Source organism: Palaemon carinicauda, chromosome 10, assembly GCF_036898095.1.
Source record: "Palaemon carinicauda isolate YSFRI2023 chromosome 10, ASM3689809v2, whole genome shotgun sequence".
NCBI lineage: Eukaryota > Metazoa > Arthropoda > Malacostraca > Decapoda > Palaemonidae > Palaemon > Palaemon carinicauda.
Window position 1 is genome coordinate 71,391,576 of NC_090734.1, and position 27,201 is coordinate 71,418,776.

General features: G+C 44.1%; 1 protein-coding gene across 1 annotated transcript in view; it reads right to left on the bottom strand.

Annotated features, from left to right (window-relative positions):
• Positions 1–27,201, bottom strand: part of Ufl1 (UFM1 specific ligase 1) — a 267,931-nt gene that overhangs the window by 180,028 nt on the left and 60,702 nt on the right. Inside the window, exon 5 of the mRNA XM_068380989.1 lies at positions 2,486–2,661. Coding sequence (XP_068237090.1) covers positions 2,486–2,661 — 176 coding nt within the window. The remainder of the gene's footprint in view (positions 1–2,485; positions 2,662–27,201) is intronic.

A 27,201-nucleotide genomic window follows, 5' to 3' on the forward strand; every position in this document is an offset into this window, starting at 1 on the left:
CGGTTAAGTGTGCTCAGGAAAATTTTAAGAAGCAGGCAGAAACAAGCTTCTTTGTACGAATATTTTAGTAAGAGGCCTTTGGTAGAAGCAGACCAAGCACCAGGTAAGAAACGAAAGTGGCAGTGATGAAGAAAATAAGTAGTGTAATTAAATTTAGAAAATAGAAAATGTAAAGTGAGAAAAAAATAGAAAAAGGAAAATAAAAAGAAATTTTATTTTAAGTTTATCGTAAAGTTAAGTGTTAATATTCCCTGCAATTTATGGATGCATTTCCAAAAATTAATTGTTGATGTTTTCTGTCATTTATAAATCTGTTTTGTAAAGTTAAGTGTTTACGTTTTCTGCCACTTGTACGTAAATGTTTTCCGCCGTTTTCATCCTCCTCTACCGCCCCACACCTCGCTCTCGGAAATCGCCTCACTCCAAAGGTAAGGTTCCACATTTTTGTTACTTTATTTTTACTGTTTGCTCTAATTAAACACTTCTTTTCCAGAATATTATTATTAATTCATTATCAAATGATCAAAATACAGTACAGTACTTTTCATATATTTAGTACTGATTAGTGGCAAATATCCTTTTTATAATTATTTAATGTGGTGTTTTTCAAGGGTCTAGAACAAATTAGGCTATTTACATGTAAAAGGCGACTCGCTACACGAAAAAATCACTTCACAAAAGCCCTTACGGAACCAATTAATTTCGTGTTGCGAGGCATCACTGTATAGTATAACTATTTTTATCAGAACTAGGTAATAAGAGGGTGTAAATTTATAAAAAGAAAATCAGAACTTTTATATAAAGATTTATCATTTCAATATTTATCCCATAATCAATGTCTATAGACTAAACACAAGCTTCTATGACAACTGCTTTAAAATAATGAGTTATTATCATTTAAGGGGGGGGGGGATTACCCAGACAAATAAGTCAAACTCAACTCTTACAGAGCTGGCAAAAATAAATTTAGGAAAGAATAATTAATCTGAGTGATAAAATCCAAAATTTGAATAATAAAGTTTTTTTTTTTCTAAATCTTTGCTTACCTGACATTCATATTGCTTCTCCTCCAGATTGATTGATTGATTGATTTGAGGTTTTCTGGCATCCTGACACCTTTTCCAGAAGCTAGGTTTATTCAACCTTTACCAGTAGAATCTAATGATCTTTAAATTTTCCCATTTTCTTCACTTCAATAAACACATGCATTTAGTAAGTGAATGAGCATTCTAGCAGTAAGTGGTAACTGACTTGCCATTCTCTTTATCTCGTCATTTTCAAAGCCAAAATTATCCCATTCCTCTTGACAACACATGGCAGTGGGGAGGAGGATGGGCATGTATATAAACATCAGGTGAGTATAGAAAAAAGAAATGCTATTATTAAAATTCTGTTTATTTCTCTGAACCTCCTCTGACGTTCATATTGCTTATCCCTACACTCAACTGGAGGTAGGATGCTAGGTAAGAAAAGAGATGGGATATATTTGATTTAAAGTAATATACCAGGGTTAAGATTTACTAATGTGGTGTACATTACTTTTAACAAACCATCTCAAAATATGGTTTGAAGTACTGGTCTCCAAATTGTTTAATGAAGCCATCAAAAAACAGACAGTAGCTTGTCTAAATTATATTATATGTCTAAATGATACACTACGTTGAATGATACAAAATAAATTAACCTACGCGAATGCCACCAAAGAACGATGGCCGCATCACGAGTTTCACGATTTTATCATAAAGGAAATATTTTCTCATTTATTACAAACTAAATTACCCAATATTTATATATCAAGGGAATGTCCTTGAAATGGATATTAATAATTAATAATGAAATCTCAGCAAGAGACATCTAGTCTATCACCTTAAACCCAATCTGTCACCCTGCTGCCAGTGACTTCATCGAGATTTAGGGGGCATTTCCTCCACTTTTGATGGCATTTGTGGACTATGAAAAAGCCTTTGATAGTGTGCACCGTTCAATTTTGCAGGTGTCAGCAATATGTACATCAGGGGAGGTTCAGAGAGATAAACCGAATTTTGATAAAATAAATTTCTTTTCCTATACTACCCTGTTGTTCATATACTGTACTTATCCAAATGCCTTCCCACTGTCTTGTAATATCAACAAATAGGGAATTGTTTTGACTTTGAAATAGAACTGAAAATTGTTTTTGTGTTACCTAATATTAACTACTAGATCGTTGCATTACTTCACTGGGGCATGTATCTTTTGAAAATAAATAAAATGGGAAAATCTTTTTATAATTTTTTTGGGGGTAAACATCAATAAACAGAGCTTCTGGAGAAGAAGCAATATGAACATCAGGTTAGTAGGCTGAAAAATAAAATATTTTATTATTAAATTTCCGTTATTCATTCTTTTGATTAGGGGGTGTAAAAATAAAAATAAACAAAGCAAAGGGGGGAAAAAAGAAAATTTTAGACTGTCAGACGTCCTAAAAGAGACAAACTGTACTTACATATATATCGACCCATCCACCAGATACCAATGCATCATCAAGTGAAGCATCTATCTGGTCAATGAAACCAGATCCAACACACATTCCACCAATGTATGTTACATCCTCTCCTTTCATGCGACGATGTATATAGCCTTCAGGGTCACTTATATCCAAACGTCGCAATGCTTCAAACTCTGAAAAAATTAAGCATGAAAACATTTGAAACTTATGCTACTTATAAAACTAAGGAACTGTTCAAAGAATTAAAAAACGGATTTTGAGCGAAGCGAAAATCTATTTTTGGGCGAGATAGCCATGTTGTCCTGATGGAAGGTTCCTTCAGTAGCTTCCTAGGGTATATTTGACTACAGTGGATATTCCCAGAGAATCAAACTAAAGGTCTCCAGAATTCTAACTTCTGGCGCGAATATCCTTAAAGTTGCCTTTTAGGATATCGCATAATAACAGGGGACGTATTCTTGACACGCCACATAGCTATCTGTACCCCTCATAGTGTTTACGCTTCGAGGGGGAAAAGTGGCAAGATAAAGGAGGAGCCGTTACAAAATTCTCCTCCTCCGTTACTGTTTAAGCATTCAGATGACGTCATATTCGTCGCCATCTTGGATGACGTCGTATCCGCCCACCATCTTCATTCCTTTTAGTGTTAGGCCAGTACTCTAAGATACAGTAAGATTGGGAGGGAGCCTGCCAATGTCTTTCATAGAAAGCAGGGCGGGTCTATCAGGACGACATGGCTATCTCACCCAAAAATAGATTTTTCGCTTTGCTTAAAGTCCGTTTTTTGGGCTCATGCCATGTCGTCCTGATGGAAGTTTACCAGAGCATTAATGTATCGTGGATTTCCCAGTTGTGCCTTCGACTTCCAGACAATATTTCCTTGGTCGTTAGGACCTAAGAGACCTATGATATTACCGTTATAAGTCATATCTGCTAAACATACACTATGTTAGTGCTTCCTGCCCCCTACAGGGAAGAGTCAAACTAGACTCGGTTAAAGTCTCGAAGTTGCATGTTATGTGTAACCAACCCAGCGGTCAAAGGGGACATGCAGGTCTCAGTGCATGTCAGTAGCCTGAATTTGTATCAAGTGTCGGAACAAGTTACATCTAGCCAGAAGGGTTTGCATAAGCGTAGGAACAAAGGTAATATTATTGTTCAAATACATCATGCAGAATAAAGGGTAGAATAAATAGTCACACATAGGATTTATTATAATGTTTAGGGCGAAATAAGACGCACGAAACCATTAGACATTTATTTATAATCAATAAATAAGGATGGGCATACATGTATTATAATGTAAAATTGCAATTGAAAATCTTTTAAGTTACATAGACACAATGACATAAACAGAAATGTTTGTGATACCTGAAAAGGAAAACTTGCCACCACACACGTCAATTTCCATTAGGAATTGTAATGTCTTTCTGAGAATGTCTCCATTTACACTCGTGTAATAAACATGCGGCACTAGTGTTCAGTCTATGTTATATCACCTCAGTATATTAGAACAGTCCGTATTGTCACCATGATGACAATTCACTACTATGTTGTGCACTAGTGCCAACATAAACACCCTTGGAATTAACGTCCCAAATAATTCACTGTTCCTCGCAGCACTAAGCAGCAGGTTTTAGTACACTACCTGCCGCTACCATGAATCTCTTCACTTCCTGCACTTGCTTCGCATAGTGTTTAAAGAACACTCTGGATGATTTCCATCCAGTAAACGAATGAAGACTCTCAAAGTCCATTAGCTGGAAAAAATTCAGGGGAGAAGCGACCTTCCTAGGATCATGACCTGCGGGTGTACTGTCAGGATCCGATCTGCGAATGAAGTAGGTGATCTTCGCCCTTAGTTGTTTAAGTGACAGGTTTGAACCCGATGTTTCTCCTTTAAAGAGTTTCCTCCCCCGAAGTCTGAAGTTCTGCAAAGATAGACCTTTAGACTCTCCACTGGACACAGAGAGACATCTTCCTTCAGAGGGCAGATTCTCCAGGGACCCCATCTTTTAGTGGGTAACTCATTCTTGGCGAGAAACGTTGGGTCGGGAAAGAGGGTGAGCTCGCCCATGTCAGCGAACCGGATGTGGCCCTCTTCCTTATTTAATGCCACAATTTCACTAACTCTAGCTCCTGAGACTAGAGCAAACAAGAAAATAACTTTCTGAGTCAAATCTTTCAGAGGGCAAGTCTCATTGTCCAAACCTGATGCAAAATGTAGCACCTTATCAAGAGACCATGAAATGGGTCTCGGAGGAGCCGCAGGTCTAAGTCTGGGACAGGCCTTCGGCACCTTATTAAAGATTTCGTTAGACAAGTCTATCTGGAAGGCATACAGTAAGGGTCTTGTCAGGGCAGATTTACACGTAGAGATCGTGTTGGCTGCTAAACCTTGTCCATTAAGGTGAATAAAGAAAGACAAGCAAAAATCCATCAAGATTTCCTTCGGATTCTTTGCCTTGACAAAGGCCACCCATTTCTTCCAAGATGACTCATATTGCCTTCTGGTAGATTTCAACTTATATTCCTCCAAGAAGTCTAAGCTTTCCTTCGAGATTCCAAACCTTTTCTTTACGGCTAGGGAGAGAAAATCATGAGATGAAGGTCTCGGGTTTTCTGTAATGAAGCGAAGACAGTCGACTTCTGAACTTATTGAGACAGAACTGGGTCCGGCAGGGGAATCATCTTCGGTTGTAATTCCAGAATCAGGGGGAACCAGTTGCTCCGGGGCCACTTGGGAGCCACTAGGGCTGCTGTTCCTTGAAAGGATCTCATCTTGTTGAGGACCTTTAACAGAAGGTTGGGTGGAGGGAACAGGTAAATCCTGGTCCATCTGTTCCAGTCCAAGGACATGGCGTCCACTGCTTCCGCTCGAGGGTCCTCGTACAGGGCCACGTATAGAGGAAGTTTCTTGTTGTCGCTCGTTGCGAAGAGGTCGATCTGCAGTTCCGGGACTTGATGTAAGATGAAGGAGAATGATTCTGCATCTAGGGACCATTCTGACTCTATCGGAGCTATCCTGGATAGAGCGTCCGCTGTCACATTGCGGAACCCTTGAAGGTGAACTGCTGATAGGTGCCATCTTTTCTTCTCCGCTAGTCGGAAGATGGCCAACATCACTTGGTTGAGTTGAGGCGATCTTGAGCCTTGACGATTCAGACATCTGACAACCACATCGCTGTCCAGAGTCAGTCGCACGTGGGCTGAGGGACGAGGAGACAATTCTTCAATGTGAGGAAGACTGCCATGGCCTCCAAGATGTTGATGTGAAACGTCTTGAACAGGGAGGACCAAGTTCCTTGAGTCTTGCGCTGATGGGAGTGACCCCCCCATCCTTCCAGCGATGCGTCCGTATGAATGACAACTGAGGGCGGAGGCAGTTGTAGAGGTATTGACCTTTTGAACTTCCTGGCCTCCGACTATGGCTTGAGAAGTGATCGTAGCCGAGACGGTAGTGGTCTTCTGAGATCTCTACGAGCTTTTGATGCGTATCTTCTCCAGACTCCTGATGCATCTTTTAGCTGTGCTTTCAGCACTGGGTCTGTCACCGAAGTAAACTGGAGGGAGCCGAGCACCCGCTCCTATTGGCGTCTTGAAATCCATTTGGATTTGAGGAGTCTCTTGACAGACCTCGCTATTTCCCTCCTCTTCTTTAATGGAATGGAGAGGCAGTGTGACTGTAGGTCCCAATGTATGCCTAGCCATTGGAACTTCTGAGCGGGAGATAGTCGAGACTTTTTATTGTTGATCTTGAATCCTAGATGTTCCAGGAATTGGATCACTTTCGTGGAGGCTTGCAGGCATTCCGTTTCCGATGCAGCCCACACCAGCCAATCGCCTTGTAGGCGTAGTTGTTGAACGATTGTCTCTGCAAGCTTCGTGAAGATCCTTGGGGCTATGTTTAGCCCGAAGGGCATGGCTCTGAAAACGTACTTTCTTTTTCGAAGCCTGAATTCTAGGTAGGAGGAGATCTGGCGATTCATCGGAATGTGCCAATAGGCGTCCGCCATGTCTATGGAGACTGTGTGCGCCCTTTTGGTCAATAGGACCCTTATGTGTTGAAGGATTAGCATCTTGAACTTGTTGTTTTCGATGAACTTGTTGAGAGGGGACAAATCCAGAATGACTCTGTGTTTGTCGGAGTCTTTCTTGGGAACACAGAACAGTCTTCCTTGAAACTTGATGGACTTTGCCCTCTTGATCACCCGTTTGTTCAAGAGTTCTCGGACGTATTCTTCCAGAACGGGGGTGGATTGTTGGAAGAATTGAGGAAATGCTGGTGGCGCTGTCCTCCAGCTCCAGCCTAGTCTGTTCTTGATGATGCTGTAAGCCCAGGGATCGAAGGTCCAATGATCCCAGAAGAGACGGAGTCTTCCTCCTACCGGAAGCAACTCATTACTTCTGATTTCCGGAGGGCTTGCCTCCTCGACCGCTTGCCCCCCTGCCTCCTCTCCCTCTGGAGGGAAGTCTAGAGGAGTCTCTCCCTGAGCCTCTACCTCTAGCACGAAAGGTAGTGGTCTGCCTCTCATAGGCGGGAGTAAAGGCTGGTGACTGAGTCACCACCTGCTGGGGTACCAGTTGGAAGGTAGGTTGGGGCTGCGCCACCAGCTGTGGTGTTGCGGTCAAGGGAAGTTGATGTTTCGCCGGGCGAGACGGCAGTCTTGGTATTTTCGACTTGTTCTTCGGTTGGAGACCCTCATGCGGAGAAGATTTCCTTTTCCCTGGCATGCCCCACTTTTGGAGAAGGTTCCTATTCTCCGTGCTGGCCTTGTCAACGATCTCCTTGACCAAGTCAGTGGGGAAGAGATCCTTCCCCCATATGTTGAAAGAAATCAATTTCCTAGGTTCGTGTTTAATCGTCGCCGATGCAAGCACGAACTCTCTACACGCCCGTCGTGCCCTGACGAAGCTGTAGAAGTCTTTCGTCAGGGTCGCCAAGTGCGTCTTGGCTAGGACCATGAACATGTCCGGGGTCCTCTATTCACCGGCCATTGTCTCCATGGCCACCTGGAGGGAGAGAGAGGCAGCCAGCCTCTCCTTCGTATCCTGTTCTCTACGGAGGAGAAACTCGGATAACTTGGGGAGGTTCTCGCTGAACTGGCGTTCAGCGATGTCAGCCTCCAACTTCCCGACTGAGGTGGTTAGCTGAATGTCCTTCCAGTCTTTGTCATCAGGTGGTAGGGCTAGGGAGAGGGGCCTACACTCTTCCAATGTAGGGCAAGGTTTCCTCGCTTCCACTGCCTTCAATACTGCCTTGAAGGACTTCTCCGCGAAGGGGAAGACCATAGTATTGGGTGCAAGAAAGCATAGGTATTTCTTGCTTAGGGCCAGCACCTTGGAATTGGTGTAGCCCCTGTCCTTCAGGCAGCCACCGAACAAAGCCTGAGCCTTAGAATGGTCAAATACTATGACCTCCTTAGGCTCTGTTTCCTCCTTGGAAACGGGTTCCGTCCTGAGATGAACGAAGCAATCCGGGTAGGATTCGAAGCTAGGCCAGAATTCCACATCCTCAATGGGGACGGCACCCAGCTTGTCCGAGATAACAATCTTGCCATTGGTAATGGGCATGTACTCGGCATGCTTCCATGGGTTGATCTCGGAACAGGAGGGAAGCTCCTTGACGTTGAGTCTCTTCTGAGACCCCCGGTGAAGCGTCATGAGAAGGATCTCCTTGAGAGCCGCATCCCTCTGTTTGATCTTCTCGTCGAAGATCGCCATCATAGCCTGAATGGCAGCCATGGTATCGTCCGGCTTCGTAGGCAGCGGAGTGGAAGATGTAGAGGGTCCGGGTTCTGGGGCGGGAACCGACGACACGGAGAGTGACGCGACATCCTCCTCTTCCGACTCAGGAACCACCGTAGACTCCTCTTCCTGAGCTTCGGCCAAAAGGTCCTTCTCGGTGTCCTCTGACACCTCTGACATCCTATCATTCTCTATGAGGATGTCCTTCATCGCATCTGAGATGTCTGAGTCGACCGACAGTTGGATGCACGGGATCTCAGGGCGAGGCTGAGGGATGACAGCATCCGCAGATGCCCTAGGGAAGAGCATGGCTCTCATGCGCTCATTAGGAAGGTAAGGCCCCGTGGAGTTCTTCTGGAAACCATGCACCCACTTGCGTAGTTTCTCCCGAGCAATATCCCTTGACTCCACAGACTGGGGAGTCTCAAACCCCTCATTTAGCAGGTCTTTACAAGTAGTACATACCTGCGGGTCCCAATACCTCAGAGGCACCTTTGTGATGGAACAGCGGGAGTGCGTCCGGCACCCCAGATGGCCATAGAAGTCCTTGCGTCGAACGCTGCAGAACGCGCTCTCACACTGGACGTACTCCTCCTGTAAAGAGAGGAAAAGAAAATGAGTATATTGGAGTCTATCACAGTAGACTTAATAATATAATAATCATTATAATAGAAGATTCCTTTCTATTGTATAAGCTTAGGATAGGTAAGCTGGATATGAAATAGGAAAGACACATACGTGTGAATCCCGCCCAGCCAATTGCTGCGACCTTCCTCACTATTAATTCTAGGGCATCCTCTGTAAGGGGGTCCAATGGAAGATTCTAGCCCATAGGGATAGAGCAGCATAAACAACACCCACTTCCAAAGAATTAATAATGAGAATTAGGGGAACTGATGAACAATCAGAGTAAAGAAAAGGGGAATTCAGTCCCCAATTCAGGTAGGTCTCAACAAGAGACTGTGCATGGACGCACAGAGTATATTGGAAAACTTATCTATTGTATAATTATATACCATAGTTTTCTGTCTGTGGTATGTTTCAATACTACAGATTTACTGGCTATTGTATATTCCTATACAACAGGCATTACCGGCATACTACCGGCCAGGCTAGTACTTGGAGATAATTCAACTGGCACAATACTTCATTATCTATATGGCTAGCAGTCCGTCGGCATATCAGCGGCCCACCAGACTGCCGGCGGGTTGCCAACCGAAGGCACACCATCCCAGCCATCATTCAATGTGACTGGGTAGTGGTGAAACCTTATGCATAGCCGGCGGTCCGCCGAATCGTCGGGGACCCCCTGGACCACCGGCTGCCGGCGGGCTACCGATTGAAGGCACACCAACCCAGCCATCATACCATGTGACTGAGTGGTGACCCAGAGCATACACTGCCGGCTCTCGCCGGCAGAGTCAGATGTGACAGTGAATTAATGGCTGTCGGACAACAAACCCAGCCTGCCTTCTGCCGGCAAGGTTAGTGGCCGGCAGTCAACGTAGTTGGCAGCACTAGCCAATAGAGAGAGAAAAAGCAATGAGTGAAGGAAGATGAAAGGGTGGCGGCATAGCCACCCTGACGCTGCCTTCCTCTGGAATGAGGGTTCAAATGGAAGGGGAGAACATATCATGATCAGGCTTCCACCCATCTGCAGCCATGCCGGTATCAGACAGACAAAGGCAACGGATGGCAGTCCAAGGGAGGACTGAAGAACTCTCTAAAGCAAAAGGGGGTCTCCTGCTGGCAGCTAGACCTGCCGAAACAGCTATCCCAGAACATCATGTGCGAAAGGGAAGCTGAACGGCTAGGCCTAACAGACGGAAGACCGAGCCGGCCCTACAACCCGCCGGCACTCGGTGAGATTGTAGGACAGCGGACACAGAGGTGTGATGGCTAGGCCATCGCAAAAAGACAGAAGGGACAGGGAAAAGGGTCCTGTGTAAGGTGTGAGAGGAGCCGGCGCATGCCGTCACTGTCACGCCAACAAGGGAACTCTGTTTCAGTATCAGCACCCTCCCAGGCGTAAGGAGAGTACATTCTCCAGCCTAGGGTGGGCTAATACAGTAAAGGAACCAGCATCATCGAGCCGTCCCAAACTATAAGAGAAACAGAATTCCCATGCTTGTCCATCCTAGACTAAAGAATATTCATTATCCTTCAGCCTAGGGTCTGCAAGCACAGGACTAGTTGCTAAACCACAGGGAGAAGGGGATCCCATGACCCCTCCAAGTGCAGTCTAGGGGGGCAAAGCCCCCTATGCCAACCAACTATGTCCAACAGGGGAGTAAATTTACCTTATTGGACAGCTGGAGGCACACGACAGGTACTCTGAGGTTCTGACCCAAACGCAAAGCTCATCAGCAATGGCTTGGAAAGGGGCAGAAAACCCTAGCCTAACCTTATCAGAATCACAATTCAAGGCAAGAACGGCTAGGATTGTAGCCATAGGCTACACTCAGAGGGAATACACTCAGAGGGAAGAAGAGATTACCTTATACATAAAGGTAACCGGGGAGATTGTGTGAAAGTATACTAAAGCCACTAAGCTATTAGCCTGGTGATAGTGAGATCGACTACCTGATTCATCGAAGCTCTATCGTATACTATCTTGGAAGAGGAAATCATATGCAATCAATAAATCTTATATGTATATATTGCCTAATATCTTCATTTAAATTTAATAACATCAGGAACATTTATTATATCATGCAGGAAAGTAAACTAAAGCACCTAGGCTAGGAAGCCTAGCGTCAACAAGATCAGCTACCTCATTCGCCGAAACGAAGGAATACTATCAGCATAATATAACTACTGTAATTCCTAGCAATGAAGACTACATAGCTAAATAATGAAATTAAGCTATTATACCGGGAAAGTCGTTCTGGCTAACTAAATAACACATGCGTTACAAACGACAGCGCCAAAGACGCCTCTGGTCTAGGCAACAGCTCTGCCACGAAACAAAAACAAATTTATTTTGAGAGAAACGTTACTTTACGGCCAGAGCTACATTTATACGATATAAGAGGTAAATACTCAACTTTCCAGAGGTAGAAGAAGCTAAAGATTGCGACATGATTATCAAAATAGCAAAAAGCACTGGGAAAAACACCTGGTCAGGACGCTACAGATAAAAGGAATGAAGATGGCGGGCGGATACGACGTCATCCAAGATGGCGACGAATATGAAGTCATCTGAGTGCTCAAACAGTAACGGAGGAGGAGAATTTTGCAACGGCTCCTCCTTTATCTTGCCACTTTTCCCCCTCGAAGCGTAAACGCTATGTGGGGTGCAGATAGCTATGTGGCGTGTCAAGAATACGTCCCCTGTTATTATGCGATATCCTAAAAGGCAACTTTAAGGATATTCGCGCCAGAAGTTAGAATTCTGGAGACCTTTAGTTTGATTCTCTGGGAATATCCACTGTAGTCAAATATACCCTAGGAAGCTACTGAAGGAACCTTCCATCAGGACGACATGGCCTGAGCCCAAAAACATATCTTTTAAAAATCTTATAGTACTATGCATTTTATTTCCTAGTTATAAGAAGGAAATACAGTATACCTCAACGACAATAACAGCAAATCAAAGGCTCAACAGATAACAAAAATGGAAGTTTAACTTTAATCATTAGAACTACCAATGATAGCTACCAAGGATTATTCAATTGCACAGCTACCTACTGTATAAAGTTTCTCATATCTATTGAAGTCATCATTAAATTACTAATGTTAAATATTACTTTTTCTCCAGAAAGTTGGCTTGATTTACATCTATATGAAAAATAAAAAATAAATTAAAATTTTCTCATTATCTTCCTTTTTAATAAACACACCCTTAGTAAAGGAATGTAACATTCGGGGTAAAATGGCCAGAACTGACCGTCAGTCTCGCTTTTTTTTTATTCAATTCCTCTGTCAACACTATTTAGTTCAGACATTCTCCAGGCTGTTTACCTATTACTGCACCTTAAGATGTTTTCCACTGTATTTTTTTGCAATTAACACATGGAGTGTTCAAGGGAATTATTTTTTTGAGATCTGATTTGCAATCTCTTTGCATGTCGTGTTGAGAAGAATCATGATCATCATCTCCTCCTACGCCTATTGACACAAAGGGCCTTGGTTAGATTTTGCCAGTCATCTCTATTATTATTATTATTATTATTACTTGCTAAGCTACAACCCTAGTTGGAAAAGCAAGACACTATAAGCCCAGGGGCTCCAATACAGGGAAAATAGCCCAGCGAGGAAAAGAAATAAGGAAAAATAAAATATTTTAAGAATCTTGAGCTTTTAAATCAATTCCTACTTCACACTTCACAGTCCTCAGCCTTGTAGGCCTGGGTCCTCCAACTCTTTTAGTGTCTTGTGGAGCCCAATTGAAAGTTTGGTGAACTAATCTCTCTACGGGAGTGCAAAGAGCATGAGCAAACCATCTCCATCTACCCCTCATCATGATCTCATCCACATATGGCACTCAAGCAATCTCTCTTATAGTTTCATTTCTAATCCTTTCCTGCCATTTAACTCATTCTTCTGATGGCTTTGTTCTAAAATCTACAAAATCTTCTGGATATTGTTACATTGTCATACCACGACTCATGTCCTAACAGTAACACTTTTCTCACTAAACTAATATATAGCCTGATTTTTATATGTAATTTCAGGCGATTTGATTTCCAAATTTTACTTAACCTAGCCATTGTCTGATTTGCTTTTTTTAAGATTTCATTAAAGTCCAATTCTAAAGAAACCATTTTAGAGATCATAGTTCAAAAATATTTAAATGATTCCAACTCATTAATCCTTTCTCCTTCTAATGATATTTCATCTACCACTGCATATTCCATTCTCATCATCATCTATCTTTCTTCTATTTATCTTGAGTCCAACCTCATGTGATATTTCAAGCATTCTAGTAAGGAAGCTTTGCAAGTCCTGTGGCATTCTGCTAATAAGGACAGCATTATCAGCATGCTCTAGGTTAACTAATTTCATGTTACCAATCCAGTCCAATCCTTCACCATCTCCAACTCTTCTATGCATTACAAAATCCTTGAGGAAGATAAACATCATAGGTGACAACACATTCCCTTGGAGTACTCCACTGTTCACAGGAATTTCCTTTGATAGGACTCTACTAACACTAACTTTGCCCTTGCTATGCTCATAAACAGACTTCATCAAATTTACATATTTACATACAATTTATGTAAATTGATACAGAAATGATGTCATGTAGCATCATCAAACCAATGCAAACTGGAAAGTTAATTTTCCCGAAGAAATTATAAGGAAGAACTACCTATTGTAAAGAAGAGACTGCAAATGTAGGCTATTCCACAAAAAAGACATGCAGATTGATAGCTTTTGAGTCTATCAAAATGAATCAGTCAAAGATATCTACCTTATAATCGGAGTCATCTGATTCTGAATCATAATGGTCCTGCCTGTCATTCTCTCCTTCATCTGTTGGCACCTCATCATTCTGGCAGGCATTCATTTCAAGTGAAGATGGCATTTGTTGGCCTTCAAACCACACTATTTCCATGGTTCCATCCTACATTTGCTATCCAAACAGTGTAGATTGAAGGCCACCGGTTGGATATGGAATATGAGCACTTGATTCGGGAGATGTACTCGGGAGGACACACGAAGCAGGAGTAAGGCCGAGTCAGAGAGAGATGGGATCTTAAACTGGGCAGAGAGGGAAGTGGCACGAAGCGAGCAAAGTGCGAAGGAACGGAGTCATTTTGAAATTGTCAATCTACAAGAGTATTTCTCGTGAACATGTGATATTTCATTTAATAGGTTATACGGTTCTCTATGTCGCGAAAGAGCGAAGCCCGAAGAGAAAACCATTGAATAAGGAGGGCTGACTCTACTTGGATGTGTAAATGCGTTTGTTTGTTCGTTATGATTGGCGATGGAACGTAAACAAAAGAATGGTTTGTGTTTTTGGTGGTGTTTAGGAAAAACATAATAAAAAATTGCCTTTATTTCATCTATTTTGAAGTTATAAAGAAAAACCAAGTAAAACAATATTTGTAATAACAAAATCACTACACAATTAATACTTGTTGAGATATCTGTTACTGCAAAAGGTAACATATACACAGATGTGTAAATGCATTCATTAGTTCGTTATGACCAGCAACGAAACATAAACAAAAGAATGGTTTCTGTTTTAGGCCATGTGTTTAGGAAAAACACGATATAACATAGACCTCATTTCATTTATTTTCAAGTTCTAAGGCAAAAAAATGTGAAACAATATTAGTAATAATAAAATCATTATATAATGAATACTTTGTGAGATATCTGTTACTGCAAAAGCTAACCTATACACAAATGTGTAAATGGGTTCGTTATGATTAACGATGAAATGTAAACAAAACAGTGGTTTCCATTTCAAGTGGCATGTTCTGGCACAAATTCAAACACTCCGCTATTTATAGGGGTATTACTTTCGGCGTAGCTGAAAGACGAGCACAGATAATTTTAGGGAGGGATAAGTACCCCATCCGCTAGTTAGCGGCTGGGGTGCAGTAGACTGGCTACCCCGCTCACTCACACCTCTCAACTGAGTAACCACTTTTCTTTTTGGCTCAGTAGGGTGTGGACATACCGTCACTCTCTCCCGCCTTTGACTTGCCTTGATTAGTCTTTGTGTAGAGTTTCAAAGCTCAGGGATCCGTGCTGTCCTAAGGACCTCCCTCCAAGCAAATCGGGAGCCTGCAACCACCCATGGCTGCGAACACTATTTAACAAGATGCGACAAGCCATGACGGGATCACCCTCTGTTCCACAGTCTGTAGGAGGGACTCCTAGGATCCCTTTGTTGCCGCTTCTTACACCCTAGTGCCTCTCCTCCATCTGACCCTAGGAGGAGTTCTGAGGGTTTCGCCCTGGCGGTTCCCCCTCGCAAGGAGAAGCCCATCTCTCATCGCAAGAGGGCATGGGAAGAGAATGCTCCAGAACTACAGGGCAGCCCCCTGCAGTTCAAGATCCCAGAGGCCAAACCAAAAGGGAAGAGGAAGAGGATAAGTCCTTCTCCCTCTAAGGAGCACAGGGCAATTGCCTATATGGTTCTGTCCCTCTCCAGTCAAGATAGTGCCTAAGGAGGCATGCCGTCCGACCCAGTGTGACGTGGTTCCTCCTCCTGCGGATCCTCATCCGTCCCGCAGACCAGCTAAGTCCATAGGGCCTATGCTGATGGAGGAACTTCTGCCTCAGCACAGAGCGCCAAAGGATTTATCTACAATCCCTAAATCCTCGGCCAGAATTCCCCTACCTCAACCTAAGAAGCAAAGGGAAGTGAGCACATCCACGGAAATTTCCCTGTCTTGAGCTTATCCTGACAACAACTTGGACCTACTCCGGGCTCCTATGGGTTAGAGCTCAGAAGTGGAAGGAAAAAGCAATCTTGAGGACAACCTTTACCAGCTGCCACAAGACCTAGGTTAACAGAGGATGAAGGGAAGGAGTTTGAGCACGCCTTCTGGCAGGTATTAACCTGCATTCGCTCCATCAGTGGGCTACCAGATCCATCGGCAGCTCCTCTTGATGGTAAGGATACATTCCTTGACCAATTTTATGGCACCCAGCTCTGACCTGGTCAAAGGGGTTAACAAGTGCCAAGCAGAAGGCAGTTTCCCCCGGCAACTGGTTCACCTTCCTCCCTCCGGGTCAGTTCATCCTCCAAGCTCCTCCTTCCTCCATGTGTGTTTCAGAGGAGGTCTTACAAGATCTTCGGGGAGTTTCTCTCTACCCTGCCTCTTAACCATCCCATAGAGACACTCTCGAGGGGCACACCCTTCGAGAAGCTTACGGGACTGCTGGTCTTGTTCTCGGACTCCGAGATACTCAATCAGGAAAAAGTCACTAAGTACGCCTTGAAGGCTACTTCGTGGTTCGACTTCTGGTTGGGATCTTTAGGACAATTGATCCGACCAAAGGACTGGTGTTGAGAGTCCTCTAGGAAGTCTATGGAAACTATCTTATTGTCTGTTACTCGGGCCATCGAGTTCCTCTCTCATCAAGTGGTGAACCTTTGGGCTAACACCATCTTGAAGAGGAGGGATGCCGTCATAGAAAGATTCCATAGGCAACTCCCTCAGGCCGATGTGGCGAGACTCAGGAGCGCTCCTTTCGAAGGCAGCTCTTTCTTCAATCCTGAGGATGTTGAGCAGGTGGCAGAGAAGTGGAGAAAGTCCAGCTAGGACGCCCACCTTCAGAAGGTCTTAACAACTAGGCCTTACACTTCTCAGCCACAAAGGAAACCAGCTCCTAAACAGTCAACAAAAAGGGCTAGAGACTCAAAACAGCAGGGTCATAAGGCGCCTAAACAGGTGTTTAGCGGCAAAAAGTCTTTCCATGGAGGCAAAGAGAAGAGGGAATCCGGCCGAGGTCGATCCCACTAGGACAGGCAAAGCTCCCATACAACCACCTGTGGGGAGGGGGATGCCCGCAGAGCCGCTGGCAGAGGTGGCTTCATCACGGGGTCAAACCCTGGACAATTGAAGTGGTTCGTTCAAGGTATCGCGTCCCTTTCACTCTCTCTTTCCCTCCACCGACTCGAGTGCCTCTTCCATTGAACTCCTATGCCAAGGGATCCGCGGAGGAGTTTGCCCTTAGGGCAGAAGTCCAGACTATGTTGAAGAAGGGCGCAGTAAGCGCTCTCTAAGAGGTCCTCGGCGGGACCCAAGGCTTCTACAGTCAACTCTTTCCTGTGAAAAAGACATCTGGAGGCTGGAGAACAGTCATCGATCTCTCAGATCTCAACAGGTTTGTTGAACATACACCATTCAGAATGGAAACGGCCGACACGGTCAGACAAGCAATAAGATCGCGGGACTTCATGTGCACTCTAGATCTAAAGGACGCATACTTCCAGATCCAAATCCATTCGCCTTCCAGGAAGTATCTAAGTTTCAGGTCTTCACGAGAGTGTCAGCATCCATCTCCTAAGATACTTGGACAAATTCGCCACAGAGACAAGCTGCTGAGGTTTTGCCAAGATCTGGGGATCATGGTAGACCTCGAGACGTCTCACCTGCTTCCCTCTCAAGAACTGGTATACCTGGGCATGCGAAGACACCGTAAGGCACAAAGCTTTCCCATCAGACAAAAGAATTCAGAGGCTGAGGGAGGTAGCACAGACCTTCCTTAGGTGAAAAGAGCTCCCACTCAGAGCTGGCTTTGCCTGCTCAGCCAACTCTCCTCTCTGGCTCGATTAGTTCCCAACAGTCGCCTCAGGAGGAGATTCCTCCATCGTCGTCTGAAATCCCAATGAAACAGTCCACCAATTTGGGATTGTCTCGTCCGCATAGGACAAGAGGAACTTTTGGACCTCAGATGGTGACTGCATACCCAAACCTCTGCAAAGGGGTCGATCTTCTCGTTCTTCCCCAGGAGTTGATGCTCTTTAGAGATACGTCAAAGGAAGGGTGGGGGGCTCACTTGCTGCATCACAACATCTCTGGCCAATGGTTCGAATCATAAATCTCCTGGAGATGAGGGGCACTTTTCTTGCCATCCAACAGTTCCACTAGTTCCTCGCAGGGCACTCTGTGGTATTGATGAGCAACAATACCACAGTAGTTGCTTACCTAAACAAGCAAGGCGGTACCTTTTCAGAGCAGCTGTGCCATCTAGCAGTAGAGATACTAAGATGGGCAGAAGACAACTCGGTGACCCTATCAGCTCGCTTCATTCCAAGCAAACGGAATGTGCTAGCGGACAATCTGAGCAGAGCGACTCAGATAGTGGGCTCCGACTGGTCTTTGAATCCTCTAGTAACCAACAAAGTCCTGACTTGTGGGGTTCCCCGACTGCAGATCTGGTTTCGGCAGTCAAAGGCTACCGCTCAGCCTCGAGTCTCGCCTTCAAGCTGAAAGGAGTAGATATTACCTCTTTGTTGGAATTTTCCTTACTTATACGTTGTTATGAACTTACTTGTCCCCGGTCAGAACTTAGACCTCCTCCTTGGAATGTGGTTCAGGTCCTTCAGTCTTTCAAGGGCCCCTCTTATGAACCATTACACCAGGCTGCAGATCGCTACCTCACGTAGAAGACGGTGTTCACACACACCTTGGCCACGGCCAAGAGAGTTAGCGAACTACATGGTCTATCTTCTGACGTCTCCCATTCTAGGAGATGAGGAGAAGTAATTCTCAGCTACGGCCCTAAGTTCATTGCTAAGACTCAAAATCCGGATGTGCTGGAACTTAGGTTTGGACCATTTCGGATAGAGATTTTTCATTCTGTAACCAAAGTTCCACACCAACTGGTACTATGTCCAGTAGGGAGTCTAAGGTGTTACCTGGAAAGAATGGCAGCAGCTCACCCCCGTGTGCAAGCACCTTTCGTTAGCACGGAGAAGGTCAAGAGGAGGGCCATAAGAAATATCATTTCCTCATGGATTCGAAAGGTGATTGAGAAAGTACTTAATCTAGACCCCCCTCCTTCCAAAACAACCAGAGCTCATGATGTCAAGGGCATTGCAACATCCTTGGCATTCAAGAAAAACTACTCTGTGGTGCAGGTACTGCAAGCGGGCGTGTGGAAGCATCAAACGACCGTCACTGCCCACTACCTGCAAGACGTAACCCACAGGAACATGGAGACCGTTTTCATTGGTCCTGTGGTGGCCGCACAGCAACTGGTCTAAACACCTCAAGCTCCTTGATGGACAAGTAGCAGAGGGTTGAGGGCTGAGGTTACCCGGTTAGACTGGGGTGAATGAGTAAGAATGACTGGCTCCTCTCCTCATTTCACCTTCTCCCTCCCTTGGGAAAACAGCACCGCAAGCCTCAGCACAGCTGACCTCTTCTCACTGCAGGTAAAACTCATTTCCCTTGTGCTTCTTAAGTATAGAAATAATACTTTGTTAAGTATTGGGTAAGTCTTAGAACTCTAAGGTCTTGTACTCGAGTTCCTACATTAAAGACACGCCACTGTTAGTTTCACTCACACACAAGCTTCTGCCGGCCACTATCAGTGTATTACCTTATATCGGCACTTGATTTTAACAAGGGTAAGGTTCCTAAATCAATCACAGATCGAAATAGAGTAAACCCCGGGTCATGACCAAGGCCAGTTGGTGAGGACTTCCTCCCTCCTAATGGTGAGTCACCCCTATAAATAGTGGAGAGTTTGTATTTGTGCTGGAACAAATGACAAATTTGTAAGTACAGTAATTAGTATTTTTCCTAGTATACAAATCTGGAGCTATTTATACAAATTGGCCCGCCACCCTGTCCCCCAAGAAGTCCTGCCAGAAAGCAAAGTGGTTACTCAGCTGAGAGGTGTGAGTGAGTGGGTTAACCAGTCTACCCCACCCGCTAACTAGTGGATGGGGGTGGGGTAGACTGGCTACCCAGCCGAAAGGTGTGAGTGAGCGGGGTAGCCAGTCTACTACACCCCCACCCGCTAACTAGCGCATGGGATAGTTATCCCTCACTAAAATTATCTCGGCTCGTCTCTCAGCTGCGCAGATAGTAATACCCCTGTAAATAGCTCCAGGTTTGTATGCTAGAAAAATACAAATTACTTACAAATTTGTCATGTTTAGAAAAAGCTTGATTTAAAATCAACTTTACTTAGTTAATTTTGGGATTTTAAATGATACAGTAAAAGCCAGCCTATACAGTGATGGTTTTGTAATTCACCAGTAGTCTTATACAACTGATATAACAAATTCACTAAAATTTATCATAATTTTAGGTCTTCTTGCAGGCAGGACTATACGGTATTTACACCCATTCTGGGTATAATTTTAAACTTTTCAAAGTTAGTAAAATATTAAAACATTTTTAATGTTTTATTTATTCATAAGAAGAATTCTATATTAGTAAAAATACAGTATAGTACATAAAACGTATTGCACATGGGTAGTAAGAATGTTTGAATGAGAAAGTTGATGTTTTTAGCCTTGTCCCTAATGGAATTATTCCCATTATGTTTCGAAATATGTAATTTTCCATTTATATGAGGCTGTGGATCGACCAAATTCTTGCATAATTAGGGAGCCTACTGTATCAAATAAAATACACCTAGCTTATGGAGAAGCAATATGATCATAATGTGAGTAAAGAAATAAAGAAATTTATTATAAAAAAAAAATTCAATCACTGTGAAAGGTCTTAAAGAGTAAATAATTTTTCATAAATTACACTGCCATAATTTTCAATGCTTTGGCATCCTGGAGAAAATGGTATAAAAGTTTCAAGTCTGTAAACACTGGAGCTAAGGGTGTGACAAAAGTAATATTTTTTGGTGCTCAAGCCGTCAGCTAGAATGGAAGATATGACCAAAAGCAAAGTTTAGAGAAACTTTCCTTTCTAGTAGTAAGGAAACATGCAGGGGTGGGCAAAGGAGCGTGGTCAGTTTCAAATTGTCAGGCTGTGGAGTACTCATCGCAAAACTGAGAATACGTGAATTTTTATATCTAATAGATTATACGGTTCTCTGTACGAGAGAGAGAGAGAGAGAGAGAGAGAGAGAGAGAGAGAGAGAGAGAGAGAGAGAGAGAGAGAGAGAGAGAGAGAGAGAGAGAGAGAGAGAGAGAAAGAGAGAGAGATATTGCGAAAGACTGAATTGGGGAAGAGAGAATGCTAGAATAACAAGAGTCGACTGTGCAGTATTCAAAACCCAAAGGAAGGGTAAAATATACTGTACATTCACTGATTGCTTATGCATAGAGTTAGCCCTGGACATTATCGCGTTTTGGTTTCATGGATTCGATTATCCACCGAGGAGAACCACAGTATCATTTAAGTAATAACTGTGGCTTTCCACATCTCTTCTTGCTTCATCAATTGTTGTGAGTCTCGTCATGTATTTCCAGTTTACTTTTCAACATTCTTGATTGTTTGCCTACCCAGCAACACATCACTTCACCAGATCTGCCTCTATCTTGCTGTAACCACCAAAGTGTATACATTTTGCATGTTTCCTGTCTTTTACTTTTTTTTACTTTTAGCCAAGCATGGTCCTATGAAAGCATCATCATCTGACAAACCCTTACTCTAACCACCACAAAAGTAGGATGACTCTATAACAAGATAAAGGTGTTGATGGAGTATAGGGAGGGTACACCTTTTGCTGTCATGGGTCGATTGGTCAGCATAAAAAAAAACACTGCACTAATTGATAAAAATAAAACCAACATTCTCACGAATTTCAAGATCCCTACGCAGCACTAAACACTACTGCAAGCGAGAGAAAAGCCATTGATCCATGGTGACCCTCCTCTTGGTCCTTCCTGTGCTGACGAATAGTGCAGGCACACGTTCCATGAGGGAGGTCTCACTTCTGACTGAGGACAGGTAAGTTCATAACTCCGTATGAGTAAGGAAAGTTCTAGCAATGAAGAAATGTCCATTCCTTTCAGTCTAAAGGCGAGGCTTAAGGCTGAGCGATAGCCTTTTACTGCCGAGACTGACAGGCGCATTTCTTCACACAAATACACGAGGAACTACGTTATTGCTGGAATAGTGGCATCGAGAGGAGAGATACCCCTACCACAACACCAACCACAGAAGACTTTCCACTTTGCCTGGTAGACTGCTGATGATGACTTACGCAGGTATCCAGGCATCCTAGTCGCAACTTGTTGTGAAAATCCTCTCTGAGAGAGGATATGCTGGATAGTCTCCAGGCGTGAAGTTGTAGCGAAGCTACGGCTTTGTGGAATATGTTGGCAAGTGGTTGTTTGAGTAGATCATGTCGTGGAGGGAGATCTCGTGGGGGCTCCGTTAGGAGCTGCAGAAGGTCCAGAAACCATTCTGCGTGATGCCATAGCGGAGCTATGAGCGTCATTGAAAGATTGACCGATGTTCTGGGCTTTTTGAGTACCCTCCTCATCACAAACAACGGGGGAAAGGCGTAAACGTCAATGTTGTCCTACCGTTGTTGGAATGCATCTTGCCAGAGAGCCTTGTGGTCTGGGACTGGGGAACAATACAGCGGGAGCCCGAAGTTCAGGGCTGTTGCGAAGAGGTCCACAGTCGGAGAACCCCACAAAGTCAGGACTTTGTTGGCTACTAAATGATCCAAAGACCACTCGGTACTCACTATCTGAGATGCTCTGCTCAGGTTTTCGGCGAGCACATTCCTTTTGCCCAGAATGAAGCGTGCCAATAGTGGTATCGAGTGGATTTCGGACCATCTCAGTATCTCTACTGCTAGATGGGATAGATGCTGCGAAAAAGTACCTCCTTGGTTGTTGATGTAAGCCACTACTGTGGTGTTGTCGCTCATCACCACGACTGAGTGGTCAGCCTTCATCTCCAGGATATTTATGGGGAGGTACTCTTCTGACTCCGTGACCAGAGGCCTGACGTCGTGTGGTGCAGCACGTGGGCTCCCCACCCTTTTTTTGAAGCGTCTGAGAACAGCATCAAATCCAGAGGGAGGACGAGAAGATCCACTCCCTTTCGTAGGTTCTAGTCTGTTACCCACCACTGGAGGTCCGTCAGTTCCACTGGTCCCATGGGGATCCGGATGTCCGGGGAATCGCGACTCTGATTCCACCGGGACTTGAGTTGCCACTGGAGGGATCTCATCCTGAGGCGACCATTGGGAACTAGACGGGCCAGCGATGAAAGGTGACCGATGAGACGTAACCACGTTTGGGCTGGAAGTTCTTCTCGTCTGAGAAAGGGTCTTGTGACCTTTCTCAGCCTTGTTATCCTGTCGTCTGATGGGAAGGCTTTGTGGAGATTGGTGTCTATAATCATGCCTAGGTATACCAGTCTCTGTATAGGAAACAGGGATGACTTCTCAAGATTTACCATGATCCCCAGATCTTGGCAAAGTCTCTCAAGTTTGTCTCGTTGTTAAAGAAGGGTTGACACCGAGTCTGCTAGGATTAGCCAGTCATCCAGATAACAGAGGAGATGGATGCCAATCCTGTGTGACCAAGATGACACTAGGGTAAACATTCTGATAAAAACTTAAGGTGCTGTGGAAAGACTGAAGCACAGCACCTTGAACTGGTACTATCTGTTGTCTAGGCTGAATCTTAAGCACTTCCTTGAAGACGGATGGACTGAGATCTGGAAACACGCCTCCTTTAGATCCAGTGTACACTTGAAGACTTGAGGTCTTACTGCTAGTCTGACAGTGTCTGCCGTCTCCACGCTGAACGGAGTTTGTTTGACAAACTTGTTCAGGGCTGAGAGGTCGATGACTGGTCTCCAGTCTCCAGACGCTTTTCTTACAAGAAAGAGTCGACTGAAGAAGCCTGGGGACCCGTCGAGGACCTCTTGGAGAGCGCCCTTCTTCAACAGGGTCTGGACTTCTGCCCAAAGGGCCTGGGCCCCTGCCAATCCCATGGTAAGGGAGTCTATTGACACTGAATTTCCAGTCAGGGGAGGGAGAGATGATATGAACGGGACGTGATATCCTAGACGGATCACAGAGACTGTCCAGGAATTGGCCAAGAGTTGCTTCCACCTGTCTTAGCCACTTTGTAGGCATCCCTCCACTGGTGGAGACGCAGGGGAAGAGCCTATCCTAGCGTTTGCGGCTTCGGTCGCTCCGTCTAGGATTCTTTCCTCCCCTGGAGGACTTTTTGCTTTTCCTGTCTTTGACAGGAAAGGGCTTATTAGACACCACGGTCTTCGCTGCTGGTTTCGTCGTCACGGTCTTGGTTGGGCGGGACTGCTGAGGTGCTGGAGGTTTATAAGGGTTGGATGTCATAGCCCTATGGAGGAAGAAGTCTCGATGAGACTTCCTCTACCTCTCAGAAGCAAGTTCCACATCCTTAGGCTCAAACAGGTGGGCCCCCTCTAGTGAGGAATGTCTGAGCCTATTTATCTCGACGTTAGGGACCTGTTGGTGGAACCTCTCAGACACTGCATCTTGGAATTTTAAGATGGTGTTAGCCCAAAAGTTGGAAACTTGGTGGGCAAGAAAATCGATCGTGCGAGTGCCTGAGAGGAGAAAGGTCTCCATTGCCTTCCTGGTACGCTCCTTGGAGAAATCCCCGGATCGTACCAAGATTCCCAAGGTCCCTAACCACATGTCCAGCCACGAAGTAGCTTGCATTGCATACTTAGTGACCTTTTCCTGGTTAAGGACTTCGACCGCCGAGAACGAGACCTGCCGGCTGGAGAGTCTCTTAAGAGGAATTCCCCTGGTTAGCTCTTCCAGAGAGTGGTGAAGTGGAAGAGCTGAACTGGGCTCCTCCATGATCTCAAAGTACCTCCTCTGCTGTACACGAGGAGGTAGGAGGAGCTTGTTCGTAGAGCCGGCACGGTTGGAGGAGGCAAAGTCGGAGAGCTGTTGGGCGATCTTATCCCTGGTACTCTTCAACCCCTGAGACCAGGGCAGGGCTGCACTGGTGTTTGAGGGTTTCTGAGTGCTGAAGACGCGGTCTAAGACCGTGTCCTTGCCCTCTTGAGGAAGTATCTCTGGGTCGGAAAACCCGTTGAGAACCCTCATTAAAATCAGAACCTGCCAGAATACATGCTCTGACTCTTGTTGCTTTCCTCCTGATGTTGGACTTGCAGCGAAATCTCCTTCTGTTCCCAAGAACTCTTCTTGGGGTGAGTCGCATACATTCCTCGAGTGGCTGGCTGTCTCCGTTCTAGTAGTCCTGGTAGAGGACTTTGGCAGAGTCTTGGAGTCTTTGGACTCCTTCCGAGGAAGGAGGCAAGACTCCAACATCGAAGGCCCGAGTGTTGTGTCCCTCCTGATCTCTGACTGAGGGGAACTCTCCGCGTGAAGGGAGGTTTCCTCCAACAGTGGAATGGAGGAGTGCCTCTCCTCACGCGATTCCCTTGGTGATTGATTGATTGATTTAGGGTTTTCAGGCATCCTGACATCTAAGGTCATTGACGCCGATAACAATTAGATTATATATACAAAAAATTAAAGAATATTCAATTAAAATCATAAAAGTTGAATGTCATTATAAAAGTTTGATAGTTTTCAGAAGACCTGCTTCTGAAATAAATCTAAAAATGCCACTTGCATAGTAGGACACATCATGTCCAAGAATCTTGGCAAGGATGAACCTGCCACCCTCACCTCGAGCGTTAAACAAATATCTATTCCTTAAGTTATTATAATTGGGGCATTCGGTCAACAAATGCCTCACTGTTAGAGGTACTAAACAGTCCTCTTAATACGGTTGGTGTTGGCCCTTCAGCAGAAACTCATGTGTCAACCGAGTGTGACCAATACTGAGACGACAAAGAGAAGTCTCCCATTTTCGGGGCATCATTTTATATCTCCAAGGTGATATGACATTTGTTACTTCTCTCATTTTATTGCCATCTAGACTATCCCATTGCTGTTGCCATTTATTACAAACCAATTTCTTGATATTAGGTAGGAAATCGTTACACGGAATGGGATACCTTATTGGCAGCAACTCGGATGCAACATTCTTCGCCAGTGAATCTGCCTTCTCATTCCCACACACACCTACATGTGCTGGAACCCAACAAAATTTAACCATTAAACCTCTCCGTCTAATAATAAAAAGCCATTCTAAAATCTTTAAAACTAGAGGGTTGCTAGAATTAAAAACTTCTAGAGCTTGAAGGACACTCCTTACATCACTAAAAATTGTAAAATTATCCTCCTTCTCCAATGCTATTTTCTCAATAGCGGTTAATATGCCATACAGTTTGGTAGTAAATATGGAAGCTGTTAGAGGAAGTGCACCTCTACAATTAAAACCATTACTATGTACTCCAAATCCAACACCAGCATCAGATTTGGAGCCATCAGTATATAAATTATAAAAGTCGATCCTCTATGTTCTTCAACATGTTCCATAAAAAGAGACCTGGCTTCTAGGTCAGTCATATTCTTCTTAACTCCAATAAAGTATTTATAAAAAGATATCTCTGGTAATTTCCATGGAGGTGTTGATGGTACCTTGAATGGAAGTACCTTACTTCTGATTATATCCAGACTGTTTAATAATCATTTCACCCAAAAGCCATAAGGTTGAGGAGATTTTGGGTGCAACTCAAAGTATGATGTATGTCTTACAAGGCTTGTAGTCTGAAAGGCTAAAGAGTTAGGGAGTCTTTGCAATCTAAACCAATACAGAATAATAGAAGACATTCGGTAAAGGTCTAGAGGTAACTCTCCAGCATCAACAAGGAGACTTGGGATAGGTGAGGTTCTAAATGCTCCTGTAGACAATCTAATACCAGCACGATGGATCGAGTCTAATATTTTTAACCGGCTTGGGGTGGCTGAAGAGTATATTTCACATCCATAACTAATTTTGGAAAAAATCAAGGCCTTGTATGATTTTAAAATAGCATTGCGGTCTGCCCCCCATGATGTATGGGACAATACTTTTAAGATATTCAGAGCCTCAAGACATTTAGCTTTTAATGCTTTCAAGTGAGAAACCCATGTAAGCCTACAATCAAATATCAAACCTAAAAATTTAGCTTCACTTAAACATGGTATCCGTTCACCTTTAATGTATATATCCGGGTCTCGATGTACTCCCCGGATACGACAAAAATGGACAATGGTAGTTTTACTTGTTGAGAACTTAAATCCATTCATATGAGCCCACTGGATAATTTTGCCAATAGAGAGTTGTATTTTTCTCTCAACCATTGCCATTCTAGTTCCAGTAAATGGTATTGAGAGATCATCCACAAATAATGTTGAGAGAACATCTTGGGGAATGACTGAGGATATCCCATTATTTGCTAGTGCAAACAGGATTAAACTCAGCACACTCCCCTGAGGAACTCCTTCTTCCCGACACTTACTCTCTGATAGAGTTTCCCCGACTCTCACTTGAAAAACTCTATGTGAAAGAAATGCCTGAATAAATAGCGGAAGCTCTCTTCTCAATCCTAATTCATGAATTGTTTTAAGTATACCATATCTCCAAGTGGTATCATATGCCTTTTCAAGGTAAAAAAAGACTGTCACGTGGTGCTGTTTGGAAGCAAACGCTTCAC